The sequence below is a fragment of the Entelurus aequoreus genome, linkage group LG22, assembly GCF_033978785.1.
Source record: "Entelurus aequoreus isolate RoL-2023_Sb linkage group LG22, RoL_Eaeq_v1.1, whole genome shotgun sequence".
NCBI lineage: Eukaryota > Metazoa > Chordata > Actinopteri > Syngnathiformes > Syngnathidae > Entelurus > Entelurus aequoreus.
In genome coordinates this window covers 21,948,789-21,971,144 of record NC_084752.1, presented here as the reverse complement: position 1 = coordinate 21,971,144, position 22,356 = coordinate 21,948,789, and the positions used below count along the sequence as shown (strand labels likewise).

At 37.8% G+C, this 22,356-nt stretch overlaps 1 protein-coding gene across 2 annotated transcripts in view; it reads right to left on the bottom strand.

Annotated features, from left to right (window-relative positions):
* Nucleotides 1-14,439, bottom strand: part of dennd1c (DENN domain containing 1C) — a 33,803-nt gene extending 19,364 nt beyond the window's left edge. Inside the window, exons 1-13 of one of the 2 annotated variants that reach the window (XM_062033422.1) lie at nt 14,256-14,439; nt 13,925-13,989; nt 8,396-8,439; nt 8,254-8,294; nt 5,445-5,564; nt 5,313-5,382; nt 5,155-5,235; nt 5,024-5,077; nt 2,310-2,363; nt 2,090-2,200; nt 1,910-2,010; nt 1,795-1,840; nt 1,627-1,728 (exon numbers count right to left, since the gene is read on the bottom strand). In XM_062033422.1, the coding sequence (XP_061889406.1) occupies nt 1,627-1,728; nt 1,795-1,840; nt 1,910-2,010; nt 2,090-2,200; nt 2,310-2,363; nt 5,024-5,077; nt 5,155-5,235; nt 5,313-5,382; nt 5,445-5,564; nt 8,254-8,294; nt 8,396-8,439; nt 13,925-13,989; nt 14,256-14,272 (906 nt within the window). In that variant the 5' untranslated portion in view covers nt 14,273-14,439. The remainder of the gene's footprint in view (nt 1-1,626; nt 1,729-1,794; nt 1,841-1,909; nt 2,011-2,089; nt 2,201-2,309; nt 2,364-5,023; nt 5,078-5,154; nt 5,236-5,312; nt 5,383-5,444; nt 5,565-8,253; nt 8,295-8,395; nt 8,440-13,924; nt 13,990-14,255) is intronic. The other variant, XM_062033423.1, reaches the window with a different exon arrangement.
* Between the last annotated feature and the right edge of the window lie 7,917 nt (nt 14,440-22,356).

Here is a 22,356-nt window from a genome sequence, read left to right as displayed (position 1 = left end):
TTTGTATCGTGACATGTCGATGCTGCAATCGTGGTTTATGTTTTGCAGCTCCATGGAACCAAGGAACAAATGGCGATAACGCATAAATAATGAGACTGGTTCAGTATAACATAAATGTAGACAGTATTTATTTTATTTGTCTGACAGTGACACTATTTTAAACTCAGTGGTTGCATGACATGTAAACCGGTTGTGGGAGCCAAATTACAGTTCAGATCAAGTTAATTAAAGCAATTCTGTAACATTTTTAGATAAAAGTAATAAATCTCATGTTTATGTTGCTTTTAGACATTGTTTACATAAATAAGCCATTCCACCAAATTGGTGCTATTTGCGTGTGCAAGAAATGAAATATACTGTATACATAAAATTAACGGTATATATATATATATATATATATATATATATATATATATATATATATATATATATATATATATATATATATATATATGTATACACTACCGTTCAAAAGTTTGGGGTCACATTGAAATGTCCTTATTTTTGAAGGGAAAGCACTGTACTTTTCAATGAAGATAACTTTAAGCTAGTCTTAACTTTAAAGAAATACACTCTATACATTGCTAATGTGGTAAATGACTATTCTAGCTGCAAATGTCTGGTTTTTGGTGCAATATCTACATAGGTGTATAGAGGCCCATTTCTAGCAACTATCACTCTAGTGTTCTAATGGTACAATGTGTTTGCTCATTGGCCTCAGAAGGCTAATTGATGATTAGAAAACCCTTGTGCAATCATGTTCACACATCTGAAAACAGTTTAGCTCGTTACAGTAGCTACAAAACTGACCTTCCTTTGAGCAGATTGACTTTCTGGAGCATCACATTTGTGGGGTCAATTAAACGCTCAAAATGGCCAGAAAAGGAGAACTTTCATCTGAAACCCGTCAGTCTATTCTTGTTCTTAGAAATGAAGGCTATTCCACAAAGTTGTTTGGGTGACCCCAAACTTTTGAACGGTAGTGTATATATATATATATATATATGTTTTTTTCTATCAAGCAAACAGTCCTGCAAAATGATATATTTTCATAAATAAACTGTTAGCTATTTTATATATATATATATATATATATATATATATATATATATATATATATATATATATATATATATATATATATATATATATATATATATATATATATATATATATATATATATATATACTGTATATATATATATATACATACATATATATATATATATATATTCACACATATAATATATATATATATATATATTCACACACACATATATATATATATATATATATATATATATATATATATATATATATATATATATATATTCACACATATATATATACATTATGGAATGGATTAAACAAAGAAATCAAACAATGTACTAATATGATCCTGTTAAAGAAACTGTTCAAACTCAAAGTTTTTACAAATTACAACTTAAAATAATTCTTGTATGCAATTTTAATAAATTTGAATATGATATGTATTATTAGCAATAATAATAATAATAATAATAATACCTAAAGTGGTTAAATACACATTTGAGTAGTTCAATGTGAGTAATATCAGATTTAGTGTTGAAAAAAAGAAAACATTTTGGTTTATTGTGAGAGTATTACCACAACTGAAGGTATCTTCTTCAGGTCATTGAAGGGGGTTTCCAGTACGTTTGTGTCGACATTCAAAATGACAACTTCCTCCAAACCACGACTCCTCACCTTCTGCCAAACACATATTGTGATTATGTTATGCGTTACGTTAGTGGACACATATTTATTGGCTTTTACCTCGGATAGACTGCTGTGGACCCCTATCAGGTATGGCATAGGTGCGCTGCAACAGGAAATACCAAATATGAAGTACGGGAAGACAGACAGACACCAGTGACACAGGGAGACTCACCAACAGTAGTCCAGTAGGTGAGGTGGGAGGACTGGGATGAAGATGTGTTGCCAGTGCATGGGGTACAACAAAGCCCCCAGCGCGTGCACACACGATGTCAACTGCAGGCAGCACAGAAGTGGGCAGTAAGTTTTGTGTGGAAAGATTACATGAAAAAATGCTGACATGAATGTGACCAACAGTGCTGAGTTTGCAGGCTAGAATGAGAATGCGTCTCTCAAACAGCATGCTGGCATAGAGCTGCAGAAGGTTCGCCACGTCCACCGCCACAATCAGCTCAGTCAAGTTCCTCTGGTACACCACACACATGCACACACACACACACACACACACACACACAAGTAAAACGGTGTAGAACAACACTAATGCATAGATGCAGTGTTCAATCCCAAATACTCACATTTTCAGGAATGGAAGGGAGGTTGCTGGGGTCTGGAGCAATGAAGTATGGAACCTAATCAATAACATTCCATGTTAATGATTGTTTTATTTAATTGGATTGTACAATTTAAAAAAGTTGTTATGCATGTGAAAAAACAACATACAGTTTGTTGGAGAGTAAAATGTTCCCAGGTTTGGTTGTTGGAAAAGGGTCAGTCAAGTAACCTTAAGCAAGGCACTCCAACCAATAGACTCAACAACCTCACTGACATTCTTATCTGTCTTTTATGCTTGTAGATTCTATTGCATGCACACATTAAGGGCCTTATCTACTAAGATCCAACTAATACGTATTAAACAGTGTGTGCAAACCATAAAATTAGGTGAGCGTGTTCAGTGTGACCTACTAAGACTGCTTGTACAATTGATAACATGCGCAAAAGTTTATTTATATGAGTTTTTTGCATGTACTACCAGCATTATGTGCCCATGGAGACACTCATTTTTCTCCACATTCATGGTTACAACTGAACAAGGTTGAGAATTATTGTGAATTAGTTAAAAACAGTTTGACTTATATGACTGTTTTGTTTATCGTAATGCACCTTATGTATATACACTACCGTTCAAAAGTTTGGGGTCACCCAAACAATTTTGTGGAATAGCCTTCATTTCTAAGAACAAGAATAGACTGTCAAGTTTCAGATGAAAGTTCTCTTTTTCTGGCCATTTTGAGCGTTTAATTGACCCCACAAATGTGATGCTCCAGAAACTCAATCTGCTCAAAGGAAGGTCAGTTTTGTAGCTCCTGTAACGAGCTAAACTGTTTTCAGATGTGTGAACATTATTGCACAAGGGTTTTCTAATCATCAATTAGCCTTCTGAGCCAATGAGCAAACACACTGTACCATTAGAACACTGGAGTGATAGTTGCTGGAAATGGGCCTCTATACACCTATGTAGGTATTGCACCAAAAACCAGACATTTGCAGCTAGAATAGTCATTTACCACATTAGCAATGTATAGAGTGTATTTATTTAAAGTTAAGACTAGTTTAAAGTTATCTTCATTGAAAAGTACAGTGCTTTTCCTTCAAAAATAAGGACATTTCAATGTGACCCCAAACTTTTGAACGGTAGTGTAAGTATGTACACTACCTTGCCAGTGTATAGAGGCCCATTTCCAGCAACTATCACTCCAGTGTTCTAATGGTACAATGTGTTTGCTCATTGGCTCAGAAGGCTAATTGATGATTAGAAAACCCTTGTGCAATCATGTTCACACATCTGAAAACAGTTTAGTTCGTTACAGAAGCTACAAAACTGACCTTCCTTTGAGCAGATTGAGTTTCTGGAGCATCACATTTGTGGGGTCCATTAAACGCTCAAAATGGCCAGAAAAAGAGAACTTTCATCTGAAACTCGACAGTCTATTCTTGTTCTTAGAAATGAAGGCTATTCCACAAAATTGTTTGGGTGACCCCAAACTTTTGAACGGTAGTGTGTGTGTATTAGTGCCTACTTTTCCACAGTTTCCAAAAACAATTTGAAATGTGGACTCGTCAGACCACAGAACACCTTTCCACTTTGCATCAGTTCATCTTAGATGAGCTCGGGCCCAGTGAAGCCGGCAGCGTTTCTGGGTGTTGTTGATAAATGGCTTTGGCTTTGCATAGTAGAATTTTAACTTGCACTTACAGATGTATAGCGACCAACTGTAGTTACTGACAGTGGTTTTCTGAAGTGTTCTTGAGCCCATGTGATGATATCCTTTACACACTGATGTCACTTTTTGATGCAGTACCGCCTGAGGGACCGAAGGTCCGTAACATCATCGCTTACGTGCAGTGATATCTCCAGATTCTCTGAAACTTTTGATGATATTACAGACCGTAGATGGTGAAATCCCTAAATACCTTGCAATAGCTCGTTGAGAAATGTTGTTCTTAAACTGTTCGACAATTTGCTCACACATTTGTTCACAAAGTGGTGACCCTCGCCCCATCCTTTTTTGTGAATGACTGAACATTTCATGGAAGCTGCTTTTATACCCAACCACGGCCCCCCACCTGTTCCCAATTAGCCTGTTCACCTGTGGGATGTTAAAAAATAAGTGTTTGATGAGCATTCCTCAACGTTCTCAGTCTTTTTTGCCACTTGTGCCAGCTTTTTTGAAACATGTTGCAGGCATCAAATTCCAAATGAACTAATATTTGCAAAAAATAACAACGTTTTCCAGTTAGAACGTTAAGCATCTTGTCTTTGCACTCTATTCAATTTCTCATTGTCCCATTGGGTTGAGTTTTTCCTTGCCCTGATGTGGGATCTGAGCCGAAGATGTCGTTGTGGCTTGTGCAGCCCTTTGAGACACTCTTGATTTAGGGCTATATAAGTAAACATTGATTGATTGATGAATATAGGTTTAAAAGGATTTGCCAATCATTGTATTCTGTTTTTATTTACGATTTACACAACATGCCAACTTCACTGGTTTTGGGTTTTCTATGAAAATAGATCTGTTCATCGATAGCACGCATTATAATACAGTGCACCTTATAGTCCGGAAAATATGGAAATATAACACTAAATCACTGAATTAGATATATTTGGAACGGGATTAGTTCTAACAAGTAATGTTAGTTAGGTGTTCATCTGCACAGTAGTTTAATTAGAGGGGTGGGTGAGAATTAGCCGGACTTATGGTCTTGTTCACTGAACATTCACGGGACTCACCACCTCTTGTCCCACAGGGTGTCCAACATCTGTGCTGACCAATACCTGCTCTCCCTCAGGAGAAAATCATAAACTGTCTATAGAAAATATCATCATCAAGAGGGACTCCTGTATCCATGACATCATTTTACCATCTGCAGTGTGGTCGATCCAGCGGTCAGTGGTATGGACTGCTTGTAGAGCGCAGTGAGCATCACTTCCATCTCATTGGTCTGTGGCCAGAAGACAATCGTGCTCGTGAAAAAAAAACGGTTAATCAGAACATATTACACTTTCATCACAGGCGTACCTGTCCTTTTGTGATGTAGTCTGCAAGGTTGTTGAGAAGTTTATAGAATACTTCGAACCACGGAAGGTAACTGTAATGACATGACGGCGTCAAACTGCAAGGTTCTGATGTCATGGAGAGACGTGTTCACACCTGAGCATACAAAGGCACGTCCGAGCTCTGTTGCCAAGACGACAGAAGCCGAAGCGTTGGCATCCCTCGAGGTCAGTGAGAGCAAACGAAAAGTGCTGCACAGCCACGCCCTCACCCATCCTGAGTAGGAAGAGATTACCATGAACAACAGGCAGAGAGTACTTAGAACAGAAGGAAACAAGAGAAACACAATGGATGTCCCCATCAACATTTTTGGCCTACGTTTTCGATCCAATTTTAAGTCCCGATCCGATACCTTGACAATAGTAGTGAACATTTTTATAAAGCTTATCTAATTACATTTAGATTTTTTAGTATTGATGTAAATCAGATGATGTATTTGTGGTCTTGAATACCACATGTTTTTTTAAAGGCCTACTGAAACCCACTACTACCGACCACGCAGTCTGATAGTTTGTATATCAATGATGAAATCTTAACATTGCAACACATGCCAATACGGCCGGGTTAACTTATTAAGTGCAATTTTAAATTTCCCGCTAAACTTCCGGTTGAAAACGTCTATGTATGATGACGTATGCGCGTGACGTCAATAGTTAAACGGAAATATTCGGACACCATTGAATCCAATACAAAAAAGCTCTGTTTTCATCTCAAAATTCCACAGTATTCTGGACATCTGTGTTGGTGAATCTTTTGCAATTTGTTTAATGAACAATGAAGACTGCAAATAAGAAAGTTGTAGGTGGGATCGGTGTATTAGCGGCTGGCTGTGGCAACACAACCAGGAGGACTTTGACTTGGATAGCAGACGCGCTATCCGACGCTAGCCGCCGACCGCATGGATGATCGGGTGAAGTCCTTCGTCCTTCTGTCGATCGCTGGAACGCAGGTGAGCACGGGTGTTGATGAGCAGATGAGGGCTGGCTGGCGTAGGTGGAGCGCTAATGTTTTTATCATAGCTCTTTGAGGTCCCGTTGCTAAGTTAGCTTCAATGGCGTTGTTAGCAACGGCATTGTTAAGCTTCGCCAAGCTGGAAAGCATTAACTGTGTATTTACAGGTCCGGGGTTTAATAGTATTGTTGATTTTCTGTCTATCCTTCCAGTCAGGGGTTTATTTCTTTTGTTTCTATCTGCATTTAAGCACGATGCTATCATGTTAGCTCCATAGCTAAAGTGCTTCGCCGATGTATTGTCGTGGAGATAAAAGTCACTGAGAATGTCCATTTCGCGTTCTCGACTCTCATTTTCAAGAGGATATAGTATCCGAGGTGGTTTAAAATACAAATCCGGGATCCACAATAGAAAAAGGAGAGAGTGTGGAATCCAATGAGCCAGCTTGTACCTAAGTTACGGTCAGAGCGAAAAAAGATGCGTCCTGCACTGCACTCTAGTCCTTCACTCTCACGTTCCTCATCCACGAATCTTTCATCCTGGCTCAAATTAATGGGGTAATCGTCGCTTTCTCGGTCCGAATCTCTCTCGCTGCTGGTGTAAACAATGGGGAAATGTGAGGAGCCTTTCAACTTGTGACGTCACGCGACTTCCGGTACAGGCAAGGCTTTTTTTTATCAGCGACCAAAAGTTGCGAACTTTATCGTCAATGTTCTCTACTAAATCTTTTCAGCAAAAATATGGCAATATCGCGAAATGATCAAGTATGACACATAGAATGGATCTGCTATCCCCGTTTAAATAAAACAATTTAATTTCAGTAGGCCTTTAAACAAAAATAAAAACTATGATTGTCTCCCATTTTGATCATTTGGGTTTTGCCCTCGAAGCCTTCCTGTATCCAGAGACTCACTCCCTTAGTTTGTAAACAGTAACAAAATCACTAAAATAAGTATATTTTTTGTAACTAAGAATAAAAAAAAGAAAAATATCGATTTTTTTCAGCTTAATATCGTTTATATAATGATACTATTCTAGGTATTGATAGGTAGGTAGGTAGGTATGTTGGTCGGTCTTTATTTATTATCTCGAATCCCTAGATCTGAAGCCAAAGGGTCAGGTAAAAATTCTTGGCATTATTATTGACTATGATCTAAAATAGGGGTCCCCAAACTACGGCCCGCGGGCCAGATCCGGCCCCCCAGCATCCAAAATCCGGCCCACAGGAAGTCCCAAGTAAATATTTTTTATTTGTATTTTTTATTTTTTTTAATTTTTCCTTTCTAATCCATTTTCTACCGCTTGTTACTCTCGGTGTCTCCTAGCCGCTCAGGCAAATCATATTGTCTAAAAATGACATTGTCATCGATAACGTGACAATGTTAAATGTTGATGAACATCAATGTTAATTGATGTTAAATGACACAATGGATTATAAAGACAATGTATATATATATATATATATATATATATATATATATATATATATATATATATATATATATATATATATACAGCCTGGTCCCCGGCCAAAGTTTTTTAACCCAATGCGGTCCCAGAGTCAAAAAGTTTGGGGACCCCTGATCTAAACTATAAGTGCCACATAATATATGCGTAATATCACAAAATATTGCGTTACATGAAATGAAGTGGTGGTCCACTTTAAATCATGTGGCAGGCCAAATTTGGCCCCTGGGCGTTGAGTTTGACACCGGTGCATTAGACAATGATAATAATAACAGTCCGGTATACTCATTGTGCAGGTTTCAAAAGCACCAGAATGAATGTACCAGCAAATAATTGACTGTTTACTTACTTGTCACTGGAGCCACACCCCAAAAGAGTTTCACATAAATTAATTTCTATGTTTAAAAAAAACAAACCTGCTCACTGACAAACAAACTAGTGGCGATCAAAACAAAACCTTTACCCTAGGAAATGATGACAAACTTACTTTTGTATGTCATAGGGGAAGCAGAACCTAGACAAAGACTCCTGCAAAGAAGAGACGTATTTTTGTGTGATAAATGCATCATTTCAAGTAGTAACACTACTAGCAGAGTGATAAGATAATGTCAAATAAAATATGGGGCTACCTCATCTCTGAAGTCATCTGGGAACTGAAGACGTATGCTTGGGTCTGTAACATACGCATATTGTACATTAAATTTGTTTCTCTGCAAATACATTCAACAAAACAGCGCTACAAAGCAACTCCATAAAAAAAAGCAGTATTAAATTGATGCTCCTCTTGATGTCTATGGATTTTCCACCGTAGATTTACAAAATTGGCACAAAGCACAAATAAAAAAAATCCTTCCCTTTACAGACATAATAATTTCCACTCTTCCAAGTTGCTTTTTTTTATTCTAAGTATTTCTGTTGGAATTTCTGTCCGTTCATCTAGGAAGATTAGTTTTTTCGCTGTACAAATACAGTAGGGAGGGCATTCATATGGCCCCGTTCTTCACGGTTTACCTGACACATGAAACGTGACAAATTGGGGCGGGGTACTATCCACTATAGCCGCCAGATGGGAGTAGACTGTTAAATATCTTAAAACGGGTTTTATGGCAATTCCAACTTTGACAACAGCGTCCGTTGCTATGTAGAGTGACGCTTTCCATCATTTTCAGCAGACTGCATTGCAAAATGATTAACCCCCTCTTCCTCTCACGCGGGATCCACCCAGGAATAGGGCCATATGAATCCCTTCCCGACTATAGATCCAGCTGTACCTCTGGTTTTTGTACACCTCAATTTCATATGATGCAGTTTTCGACGAAAATGTTTACCAAGATATTTGGAAATTCCGAGAACATGTTGAGGTATTGTAAGGTCAAACATTACGGTTAAAATCAAATGAGTTTGCCTATGTATCACTACGCCCGAACCAGCGGGTGACTCAGTCTCTTGCTTGTTTTATTGAATATGTCTGCAAAATAATCCACAATGGGGCCAAACAAACATGCTAGTGCCAGCACTTTCATAAAGAAGGTGAGAAACACAATTGAATTCAAGAGAGAAGTAGTAGCAAATATAACAAGGCACAAGTTGGCTCTCCCTCTCCACTCATCCACGTCTCGGCCAACAAGCATCTTAAATGAAGGTAAAAGTGATATATTTTTGGCTTAAACTGAGCGTTTTCAAGCATAAATATGTCGAAATAAACTAAAAATATCAATACTGCGATAGCATTGGCCACAAGATGAGACCAAACCAATCAGAATGTGTTGTTCAATATCGTGGACACTGATTGGCTCAGAATCAGGCATTATCTTCAAATTGGATAAGATAACTACGTGGGTGTTGTTTGCTGTCCACAGGGCTCTCATAATGTTAAAAACATATTTAAAAGGTTATACAGAGGTTGTTATGCTTTATCTATTTAAATATAAAATGTGTAATTATAATTACAGTGTCCTGACAAGATATCTAGATCCCTAGATTGATTGATGTAAAATGTTCTTTATCACATTGTTTACTTGCACCTGTCTATTAAAGATTTTATTAATTTACGATGGCTCAGGTGTGATTCACTACAATAGGGCCCCATAGCACACTGGACTCCAGTTAATTGAAATACCGCAACACTGGATATTGTTCAGATAAGTTCAATTTAATTTAAGAACTTGCACACAAAGCAACACTGGAGGAAGAGTACATTTATAGCTAGAATTCACTGAAATTTGAGTATTTCTTATATATATATATATATATATATATATATATATATATATATATATATATATATATATATATATATATATATATATATACACACTACCGTTCAAAAGTTTGGGGTCACATTGAAATGTCCTTATTTTTGAAGGAAAAGCACTGTACTTTTCAATGAAGATAACTTTAAACTAGTCTTAACTTTAAAGAAATACACTCTATACATTGCTAATGTGGTAAATGACTATTTTAGCTGCAAATGTCTGGTTTTTGGTGCAATATCTACATAGGTGTATAGAGGCCCATTTCCAGCAACTATCACTCCAGTGTTCTAATGGTACAATGTGTTTGCTCATTGGCTCAGAAGGCTAATTGATGATTAGAAAACCCTTGTGCAATCATGTTCACACATCTGAAAACAGTTTAGCTCATTACAGAAGCTACAAAACTGACCTTCCTTTGAGCAGATTGAGTTTCTGGAGCATCACATTTGTGGGGTCAATTAAACGCTCAAAATGGCCAGAAAAAGAGAACTTTCATCTGAAACTCGACAGTCTATTCTTGTTCTTCGAAATGAAGGCTATTCCACAAAATTGTTTGGGTGACCCCAAACTTTTGAACGGTAGTGTATATATATATATGAATAAAATAAATACTTGACTTTCAGTGAATTCTAGCTATATATATATATGTATTTTATTATATATATATATATACATATAAATTTAAAAAATACCGTATTTTTCTGACTATAAGTCGCAGTTTTTTTCATAGTTTGGCCGGGGGTGCGACTTATTCTCAGGAGCAACTTATGTGTGAAATTATTAACACATTACCGTAAAATATCAAATAATAATTAGCTCATTCACGTAAGAGACTAGACGTATAAGATTTCATGGGATTTAGCGATTAGGAGTGACAGATTGTTTGGTAAACGTATAGCATGTTCTATATGTTATAGTTATTTGAATGACTCTTACCATAATATGTTACGTTAACATACCAGGCACGTTCTCAGTTGGTTATTTATGCGTCATATAACGTACACTTATTCAGCCTGTTGTTCGCTATTCTTTATTTATTTTAAATTGCCTTTCAAATGTCTATTCTTGGTGTTGGGTTGTATCAAATAAATTTCCCCCAAAAAATGTGACTTATACTCCAGTGCGACTTATATATGTTTTTTTCCTTCTTTATTATGCATTTTCGGTCGGTGCGACTTATACTCCGGAGCGACTTATACTCCGAAAAATACGGTACTTGGATTTCAGTGTTCATTTATTTACACATATACACACATAACACTCCTCTCTACTCATTGTTGTACAAATCTCGTTTCCATATGAGTTGGGAAATTGTGTTAGATGTAAATATAAACGGAATACAATGATTTGCAAATCATTTTCAACCCATATTCAATTGAATGCACTACAAAGACAAGATATTTGATGTTCAAACTCATAAACTTTATTTTTTTATTGCATACAATAATTAACTTAGAATTTCATGGCTGCAACATGTGCCAAAGTAGTTGGGAAAGGGCATGTTCACCACTGTGTTACATGGCCTTTCCTTTTAACAACACTCAGTAAACGTTTGGGAACTGAGGAGACACATTTTTTAAGCTTCTCAGGTGGAATTCTTTCCCATTCTTGCTTGATGTACAGCTTAAGTTGTTCAACAGTCCGGGGGTCTCCGTTGTGGTATTTTAGGCTTCATAATGCGCCACACATTTTCAATGGGAGACAGGTCTGGACTACAGGCAGGCCAGTCTAGTACCCGCACTCTTTTACTATGAAGCCACGTTGATGTAACACGTGGCTTGGCATTGTCTTGCTGAAATAAGCAGGGGCGTCCATGGTAACGTTGCTTGGATGGCAACATATGTTGCTACAAAACCTGTTTGTACCTTTCAGCATTAATGGTGCCTTCACAGATGTGTAAGTTACCCATGTCTTGGGCACTAATACACCCCCATACCATCACAGATGCTGGCTTTTTAACTTTGCGCCTATAACAACCCGGATGGTTCTTTTCCTCTTTGGTCCGGAGGACACAATGTCCACAGTTTCCAAAAACAATTTGAAATGTGGACTCGTCCGACCACAGAACACTTTTCCACTTTGTATCAGTCCATCTTAGATGAGCTCGGGCCCAGCGGCGTTTCTGGGTGTTGTTGATAAACGGTTTTCGCCTTGCATAGGAGAGTTTTAACTTGCACTTACAGATGTAGCGACCAACTGTAGTTACTGACAGTGGGTTTCTGAAGTGTTCCTGAGCCCATGTGGTGATATCCTTTACACACTGATGTCGCTTGTTGATGCAGTACAGCCTGAGGGATCGAAGGTCACGGGCTTAGCTGCTTACGTGCAGTGATTTCTCCAGATTCTCTGAACCCTTTGATGATATTACGGACCGTAACACAATTTCCCAACTCATATGGAAACGGGGTTTGTATTTGAAAGTGCAATGCTTTGCAGCCAGTAGCACAGCCTTTGAAGGAGCATAGGTATGGGCAGTGTAATATTCTGGGTTGGAGTCAATAACCAGGCGAGGTGACGAAGTTACGTCTCTTTACTTCATACTTCAGAACCGACTCCCAGACTTGCCGTCAGGGTGCGCAATACAACGTAAACCGTTGGCCAACCAAAAAGTAACCACTGATCACTATAGTGTTCTGTGGTTACTTTTTGGTTGGCCAAGCTGACGTGACGACAGGCTGTCCTCACTCAGGTCCGCACGGACCTGGAGGGGGCGTGCCTTAAGTTCGGCTGGAAATCGGGAGAAATTCGGGAGAATGGTTGTCCCGGGAGATTTTGGGGAGAGGCACTGAAATTCGGGAATCTACCGGAAAATTCGGGAGGGTTGGCAAGTATGTGGCCTCCAGTTAATAACTCTGCTGTAGATTGAGACTTTAAAAGCATTTTGTAATAGACAAAGAGAAACCAGAACCATATTTCAGCTCATTTTCTGCATTGATTAAAAAAATAGAAACAAATATATAGTATTACAAATAAATCTTGCAATTCTTTATGGAGTAATTTTCCATACCAGTTGACAGACTGCATTTACTTAGACTTTTGCTGTCTGGTTCAAAACGCGACAGGCTGTGCGGTTGTTAAACCACAGAACAGGAAGAGACATTTAGAGCTGTCGTCTATCATTCAGTGAAGAGTGTGGTACTTTATTATTATCAGAACATACACTACCGTTCAAAAGTTTGGGGTCACATTGAAATGTCCTTATTTTTAAAGGAAAAGCACTGTACTTTTCAATGAAGATAACTTTAAACTAGTCTTAACTTTAAAGAAATACACTCTATACATTGCTAATGTGGTAAATGACTATTCTAGCTGCAAATGTCTGGTTTTTGGTGCAATATCTACATAGGTGTATAGAAGCCCATTTCCAGCAACTATCACTCCAGTGTTCTAATGGTACAATGTGTTTGCTCATTGGCTCAGAAGGCTAATTGATGATTAGAAAACCCTTGTGCAATCATGTTCACACATCTGAAAACAGTTTAGCTCGTTACAGAAGCTACAAAACGGACCCTCCTTTGAGCAGATTGAGTTTCTGGAGCATCACATTTGTGGGGTCAATTAAACGCTCAAAATGGCCAGAAAAAGAGAACTTTCATCTGAAACTCGACAGTCTATTCTTGTTCTTAGAAATGAAGGCTATTGCACAAAATTGTTTGGGTGACCCCAAACTTTTGAACGGTAGTGTATATACAGTATGTAGTCATATATCTGCACAATTAATGGAAGAACCTGTGCTAAAGTTGCAAGCAAATTCATTTAATGAACCACAGTCAACATGGCTCAAAAATAGCTTTCATAATTAACATGACTTTGTATTGGTTGAGGCCTCTGTGGTGCATTAATGGAAGTGTAAATACTTTCAGACCCTCTTTCTCAGGTGGATAAAGAGGTCAGCGTACTCACCTTTGTCCTTGGCTGCAGGACAACTTGCCTCAAAGAACACATTAAATGTTCGCTCAGGGTTTTGTCTGTGAACATAGAGACGTGGTGAGAAATCAGGCTGCCACTACTTTTAGATGTGATACGTCCTATTTGTTGTACAGACTGTATAGATTTTATTCTTAAGGTTTTGAATGTGATTGCAATGATCAAATGATGTTTTCTGCAAAATAAAAGATTATGTTCACAACACAGTGCAGGAGTGAGAGGAAGTGATCAAAACCCACAAGAACAGACTGACAGGCTAAATGTCCGTTCTGATGATTTGAATGCTCGAGCGACATGTTTGTCCTACCTGAGTCTGGAGCCCATGTTGTGTGTCCATGCGCTGAAACATCTGGTGGGAGATCTTCAGCGAGTGGGTTGCATTGGTTTTGGTGGCGTTCAGGAAGACGGACAGAAGAAGTAGGGCGGTCTGTGCAATGAACGCTGCCTGCGTGAGTCTGAACACTTCCTGCTTCATGTCAGTCTTGTGTCACAATGTGTGTGACTAAATGACACATTCGAAAGCATTGCTATTTACTTAATGTTACGGTACAGGAGAGGAAGAAGCCGGCACGGAGGCAGGGACGTCGTTTAGCTCTAGGCGTATTTATTAATATAATAAAATGACGTGTGTAATACAAACCCCGTTTCCATATGAGTTGGGAAACTGTGTTAGATGTAAATATAAACAGAATACAATGATTTGCAAATCATTTTCAAATAATCATTAACTTTAGAATTTGATGCCAGCAACACGTGACAAAGAAGTTGGGAAAGGTGGCAATAAATACTGATAAAGTTGAGGAATGCTCATCAAACACTTATTTGGAACATCCCACAGGTGAACAGGCAAATTGGGAACAGGTGGGTGCCATGATTGGGTATAAAAGTATATTCCATGAAATGCTCAGTCATTCACAAACAAGGATGGGGCGAGGGTCACCACTTTGTCAACAAATGCGTGAGCAAATTGTTGAACAGTTTAAGAAAAACCTTTCTCAACCAGCTATTGCAAGGAATTTAGGGATTTCACCATCTACGCTCCGTAATATCATCAAAGGGTTCAGAGAATCTGGAGAAATCACTGCACGTAAGCAGCTAAGCCCGTGACCTTCGATTCCTCAGGCTGTACTGCATCAACAAGCGACATCAGTGTGTAAAGGATATCACCACATGGGCTCAGGAACACTTCAGAAACCCACTGTCAGTAACTACAGTTGGTCGCTACATCTGTAAGTGCAAGTTAAAACTCTCCTATGCAAGGCGAAAACCGTTTATCAACAACACCCAGAAACGCCGTCGGCTTCGCTGGGCCTGAGCTCATCTAAGGTGGACTGATACAAAGTGGAAAAGTGTTCTATGGTCTGACGAGTCCACATTTCAAATTGTTCTTGGAAACTGTGGATGTCGTGTCCTCCGGACCAAAGAGGTAAAGAACCATCCGGATTGTTATAGGTGCAAAGTTGAAAAGCCAGCATCTGTGATGGTATGGGGGTGTATTAGTGCCCAAGACATGGGTAACTTACACATCTGTGAAGGCACCATTAATGCTGAAAGGTACATACAGGTTTTGGAGCAACATATGCTGCCATCCAAACAACGTTACCATGGACGCCCCTGCTTATTTCAGCAAGACAAGGCCAAGCCACATGTTACATCAACGTGGCTTCATAGTAAAAGAGTGCGGGTACTAGACTGGCCTGCCTGTAGTCCAGACCTGTCTCCCATTGAAAATGTGTGGCGCATTATGAAGCCTAAAATACCACAACGGAGACCCCCGGACTGTTGAACAACTTAAGCTGTACATCAAGCAAGAATGGGAAAGAATTCCACCTGAGAAGCTTCAAAAATGTGTCTCCTCAGTTCCCAAACGTTTACTGAGTGTTGTTGAAAGGAAAGGCCGTGTAACACAGTGGTGAACATGCCCTTTCCCAACTATTTTGGCACGTGTTGCAGCCATGAAATTCTAAGTTAATTGTTATTTGCAAAAAAAAAAAAAGTTTATGAGTTTGAACATCAAAAATCTTGTGACACTATTGTTCTTTTTTTTTTTTTTTTTATAAATGTCTAATGATGATGTCAATGAGGGATTTTTAATCACTGCTATGTTGAAATTGTAACTAATATTGATACTGTTGTTGATGATATTCATTTTTGTTTCACTACTTTTGGTTTGTTCTGTGTCGTGTTTGTGTCTCCTCTCAATTGCTCTGTTTATTGCAGTTCTGAGTGTTGCTGGGTCGGGTTTGGTTTTGGAATTGGATTGCATTGTTATGGTATTGCTGTGTATCGTTTTGTTGGATTGATTAATTAAAAAAATAAAAAAATAAATAAAATAAAAAAATAAATCGATTTTATATATATATATATATATATATATATATATATATATATATATATATATATATATATATATATATATATATATATATATACACATATACTTATACATATATGTAAATTGTTGACGCATTGGTAGATCTTGCTTTGGTTTTTGGCTGAGACCAGGGATCTTCGACTCAACAAGGTTGGTGACCACTGCTCTTGCTCATAAACTTACAATAAAACCTGCTGCAGTGTTTAGTGACTAAAAAAAATACCTTATTACCCTCATTTTGCCAAAATCTTAATTCACTTTGGACCAACAATCACAGAGAAAATATGACTTTTGTGTGGAGTACGTCAACTGTGGTGGCTGCCTTCAATGTATTTGTGATCACTGTATGTATCGCTCATTATGCATTATTCTAGTATCTTTCTTTTTTCTAACATGCTAAGTGAATACGTGTACTTTTGTACTTATTTCCCCATATTTCTGCACAATAACTCATTTATGTTGACACTGGCGAGCAGTAGAGAATATGGGGTCATTTTTGGACCAGAACATAGTTTGATTTACTCATTAATGACATATTCCTTGCATATTTTGTTCTGAGATTTTCAGTTCATTTTCACAGCTAAACCCCAATTCATCAAGTTGTACGTGCTAGGTCAACTGTGATGAAAAGGGCCATATACACCCTCATAGCTGTAAAAATGTTCAATTATTTAAGTAGAATGGAAAAAGAATGAGTACAAGGCATGTAACAGTAGCAAGGTAACACATGCAAAAATGAACCAAACCACACAGTATATAAACCCCCTTAATTGGCACTCAACAACAGGTGAGCCTTTTAATTGCCAACCAGGAACAGGTGAGGAGACCAGCAACCAGACGCAGGGGCAAAGTCACTGCATAACGACCACAAAACAGGAAGTGGAGCAAATGTAATAGCACTAAACAGGAAGAAACACGAAAACAACACCAAAGCAAACTGCCATGCAGACCTTGACAAGATTAATGGGTAACTTGCTTTGAAATCGTAAGTGCAGGCAGTGTTTTTCAAACTTTTTGGAGCCAGGGCACATTTTTGTTCATTGAAAAAATGCGGGGGCACACCACCAGAAGAAAACATTAAAAATGTAAACTCGGTAGTTGATATTGACAGTGAAAAGTCATTGTTGCAATTGTTGGATATGAATTCAAACCATAACCAACCATGCATCAATATAGCTCTTGTCTCAAAGTAAGTGTCACACCACGCCGTGACTTATTTGGATTTTTTTGGCGTTTTCCTATGTGTAGTTTCTTGCGCTCCTATTTTGGTGGCTTTTCCTGTTTTGTTGGTGTTTTCCCGTAGCAGCTTCATGTCTTCCTTTGTGCGCTCTTACCCGCACCTGCTTTGTTTTAGCTATCAAGACTATTTCAGTTGTGCGGACGCTATCCATCTTTGTGTGGAAATTGATTGTCACGTCATGTACGGATGTACTTTGTGGACGCCCTCTGCTCCTCACACTGTTAGAGTCTTTGCTGTCATCCAGCATTCTGTTTTTGTTTACTTTGTAGCCAGTTCAGTTTTAGTTTCGTTTTGCATAGCCTTCCCTAAGCTTCAATGCCTTTTCTTAGTGGCACTCACCTTTTGTTTATTTTTGGTTTAAGCCAGTGATTCTTAATCTGGGTTCGATCGAACCCTAGGGGTTCGGTAAGTCGGCCTCAGGGGTTCGGCGGAGCCTCCGCCGCGGAGGTCAAGACACACCCGACTCATCGTGTAAATAAAAACTTCTCCCTATCGGCATATTACGGATACCCCCAAACAATGTTCCCTCTAATTTTCCATCTGATTTGCAGGTGTGTAATATGTTGTGAGTTCATGCACTGTGTTGGTTTTGTTCCTCGAACAAGGTGGGGTTCATGCACGGTTCATTTTGTGCACCAGTACAAAAACATGGTAACACTTTAGTATGGGGAACATCTTCCCCATTAATTAGTTGCTTATTAACATGCATATTAGTAACATATTGGCTCTTAATTAGTCATTATTAAGTACTTATTGATGCCTTATTCTGCATGGCCTTATTATACAACCAGTAAGCTATTAACTAAGAGTCTTCCCTCAATAACCTCGGAATTATTGCTTATTAGTAACCCTAAACCTAACCCTTATATGTTCCCCGAGTGTCCAAATAACTCTAAATTAAGTCTTTGTTACTTTAATAAGCAACTAATAATGGTGAATATGTTCCCCATACTAAAGTGTTACCAAAAACATATAACTTTGTCTTGAATTTGAAAAAAAAAAACATTTTATTTTTCACTAAAGAAGGGTTCGGTGAATGCGCATATGAAACTGGTGAGGTTCGGTACCTCCAACAAGGTTAAGAACCACTGGTTTAAGCATTAGATACGACGTTTACAAAGCAATTAGCTACCTGTTGCCACCTACTGATATGGACGAGTATAACATGGTTACTCTGCCGAGCTCTAGACAGCACCGACACTCAACAACGGCACTTTATTTACAGATTATAATTACTGGTTTGCATAAAATATTTTTTAACCCAAATAGGTGAAATTACATAATCTCCCACGGCACACCACACTGTATCTTCGTGTGCCGTGGAACAGTAGTTGAAAAACACTGAGTCAAGGTGTCTAGCAATTATTGAAGTATTTATTTTTCATTACCAAATATAATAAATTGTTGCATGATCAGGTAATATTAAAAAATACATTTAGCCAGAAAGTGCTTTTATAAACCTAAAATAAAATTATGTGGCAGGCCAACTAAATGAGATCGGGCCTTGAGTTTGACGCATGTGTTACAGTAGTGGATCATGTTATCTTAAACAACAATATACCTTTCACTTAATCTGCATTGTATCTTTGGCCCATTCGGTGCAAAGAGGTGTGTTAAAAATGCTGCCCGTGCAAAGAGAGGACTTGCATAACTTAATAATGTGTCCTTATAGGTTGCATCCTGTCAAGTGACTCTTGAACGGAAGTAAACAAAGTGTGGGCCACCAAACCAATATGGCTACTGTGCAGCAAAACACAGTGGGAACTATCTGAGTACGCAAGGGGCCTAGATCTTCCCATTAAAAGCAGAAAAAATAACCATGAAATGGAATCTATCCCTATACTTTATAGAAAAAAAAGATTTGTCGTGTGATCTCAAGGAATACCCGTCGGTCATGTTCTCAGAGATATTGAGATCTGGTGCATCAGACGTCATTCTACACGACAAAACAGATGAAAATTTGAAAAAGCATGAAGGCCTATAGTACAACTTCTTTGTGTGAGGCTGGGTCAAGGACATTGGTATCAAGACTCTCCTGGATAAATATGCATAGTTTTTGCTCTGGTTAGGTTGCATTTCATGATTTGACTTCGCATCTATAGCCATGTTTGTTGCTTTGTTGTCGAATAGGTGTGTTTTCGCACATCTTTATCAAAATATAACTATCGATCTCAGCGTTGTGTATGTGCTGAAAGCTTCATTTGTGATTGCTGTCTTTGGTAAAAGCTTAACTCTTTTTTTGCTCACATTTGATTTTTATTATTTAGACTCGGCGTGTTGGCGGTTTACGAAACCCTTGCGGCAAATATGCGTTTTAAGAAATGCGAAACAAGATAAAATACAGATGATATCAAGATATGACATAAATGGGAAACACTAAACGTTAAAAGTATATAAAACACATTTTTAGCAAGTGATCATTGTAAACTCGTACGTTCTTTAACTTTTCTCCCTTGGACTGAAAGGGTAAAAGAGAACACATTTTGGGTGTAATAATAGATGATAAAATGAACTGGAAACCTCATGTAAAAAATATACAACATAAAGTAACAAGTCAATAATGAATAAAGCAAAACATGTTCTGCACCAAAAATCACTTCATAATCTCTACTGCTCACTAGTGTTACCATATCTGAGTTATTGTTTAGAAATATGGGGAAACAACTACTAATGTGCGCTTCATTCACTAACAGTGTTACAAAAAAGATCAATTAGAATAATACATAATGTTAGATATAGAGAACATACAAACCCTTTATTTATTGAGTCACAAATATTGAAATTCAACGATTTGGTGCATTTGCAAGCAGCTAAAATTATGCACAACGCAAACTATAACCTGCTACCCAAGAATGTACAACAATTCTTCTCAACAAAAGAGAAATATAACCTTAGAGGAACATCTAATTTAAAGCATTTGTATGCACGTACAACACTTAGAACCATATCAGTATGTGGAATTAAATTATGGAATGGATTAACCAAAGAAATCAAACAAAGCACCGTTATGATTCACTTTAAGAGACTGTTCAAACTACAAGTGTATACAAAGTACAAAGAAGAACAATTATGATGAACATCTTGAACCTTTTTTTTTTTTAGATAAATATTATTTATGTATTTAATATTTGTTTTCTTACGTAAATTATTTATTTGTTCACTGTTCTGTTACAGGGCAGCACTGTGGAAGAGGGGTTAGTGCGTCTGCCTCACAATGCGAAGGTCCTGGGTTCGATCCTGCGCTCGGGATCTTTCTGTGTGGAGTTTGCGTGTTCTCCCTGTGGGTTCCCTCCAGGTACTCCGGCTTCCTCCAACCTCCAAAGACATGCACCTGGGGATAGGTTGATTGGCAACACTAAATTGGCCCTGGTGTGTGAATGTTGTCTGTCTATCTGTGTTGGCCCTGCGATGAGGTGGCGACTTGTCCAGAGAGTACCCCGCCTTCCCCCCGATTGTAGCCGAGATAGGCTCCAGCGCCCCCCGCAACCCCGAAGGGAATAAACGGTAGAAAAAGGATGGATGGATGGCTGTTCTGTTACAGAGAACAAGGACATGGGATAAAATTGCTATGGTAAGGGGTAGGATTAAATAAGATCAGTTTCTTCCTACTCCTTTTCGGACGTGCTGTAATGAAACAACTTGAAATATGTGATGCATTACATTCTATCGTATGCATGTTTGAAATAAACTGAAACTGAACTGGAGCGCGTGCTACTTTTCTCATCGTCTTTTGTAAAATCTTGACATCTTTCGCCCTTCTTGATTACCTCTCGAGGACCTCAGAAGAAACTTGCATCCTTTTTGCGATTTGAACGGTTCCAAAAGCCTAAAAGAATGCAAACAGTGGGCATTTTTCTACCGGAAAGGCAAAAATTTGTCCCAGAACGCTGGCTGGCCCACCACTTCGAGTCTCACATAGCTAATGAGTCAGACGTGGAGGTAAATACAACCTATATATTTTATAGTCTCATTTTTTGAAAGTATAGACTGCACTGACCCAATATTTTGGTTATCTATTATTTGTTATTATTATTAGACACATGCTGAATAAGAAATGTCTGCATGTTATATTATTCTTTTTTTTTTCCAAATCTAACATATTGTCTTGAAGTTTGGGGAAATGTTTACAAAACAAACATAGACCCAATAATTATACTTCAAAAAAGGGTAATTAGAATAATACACAAAGCGTGCTACTATGAACCTGCCAATCCATTATTTAGAAGTTCTAACGTGTTAACATTTTCAGATATTGTGTTTTTAAAAACAATAGAAATGATGTTTCGAGTAAAGAAAAGCCTTCAATCTTGTATTCTTAGGTTATTCAAATTAAGAGGAGAAAACTATAATTTACGGGGGATATTGATTTTTGAAATATGTAAAGTATAAGAACGAATATAAAATACAAATGTATTTCAGTTTTAGGAGTTAAATGGTGGAACAAGCTCAGTGATGAGTTGAAGACATGTAGTTCTTTGTTAAGGTTGAAGAAAGCCTTGAAAGGAGAAATAAGGGAAAATTATAAAATATAGATAAACGATTATTTTCATCCCATTGATTTTTTTGAACGTTGATGTTCCAGGCAATCTAATTTTCAGTGAATGTATAAGATAGGCAAAAATAAGCCTATTCCTTTTTCGGTCATTATTTTCCTTTTTCTGTGATTGTTAATATTTATAGTCTGTGCTGTTAAATTGATCACACAAAATGGTTGATTATAAGACCGAAATAAATAAACTCATTTTATTATCACAGGCTCCAGCCCAGAATGATTTCTGAACCCACACAAAGATA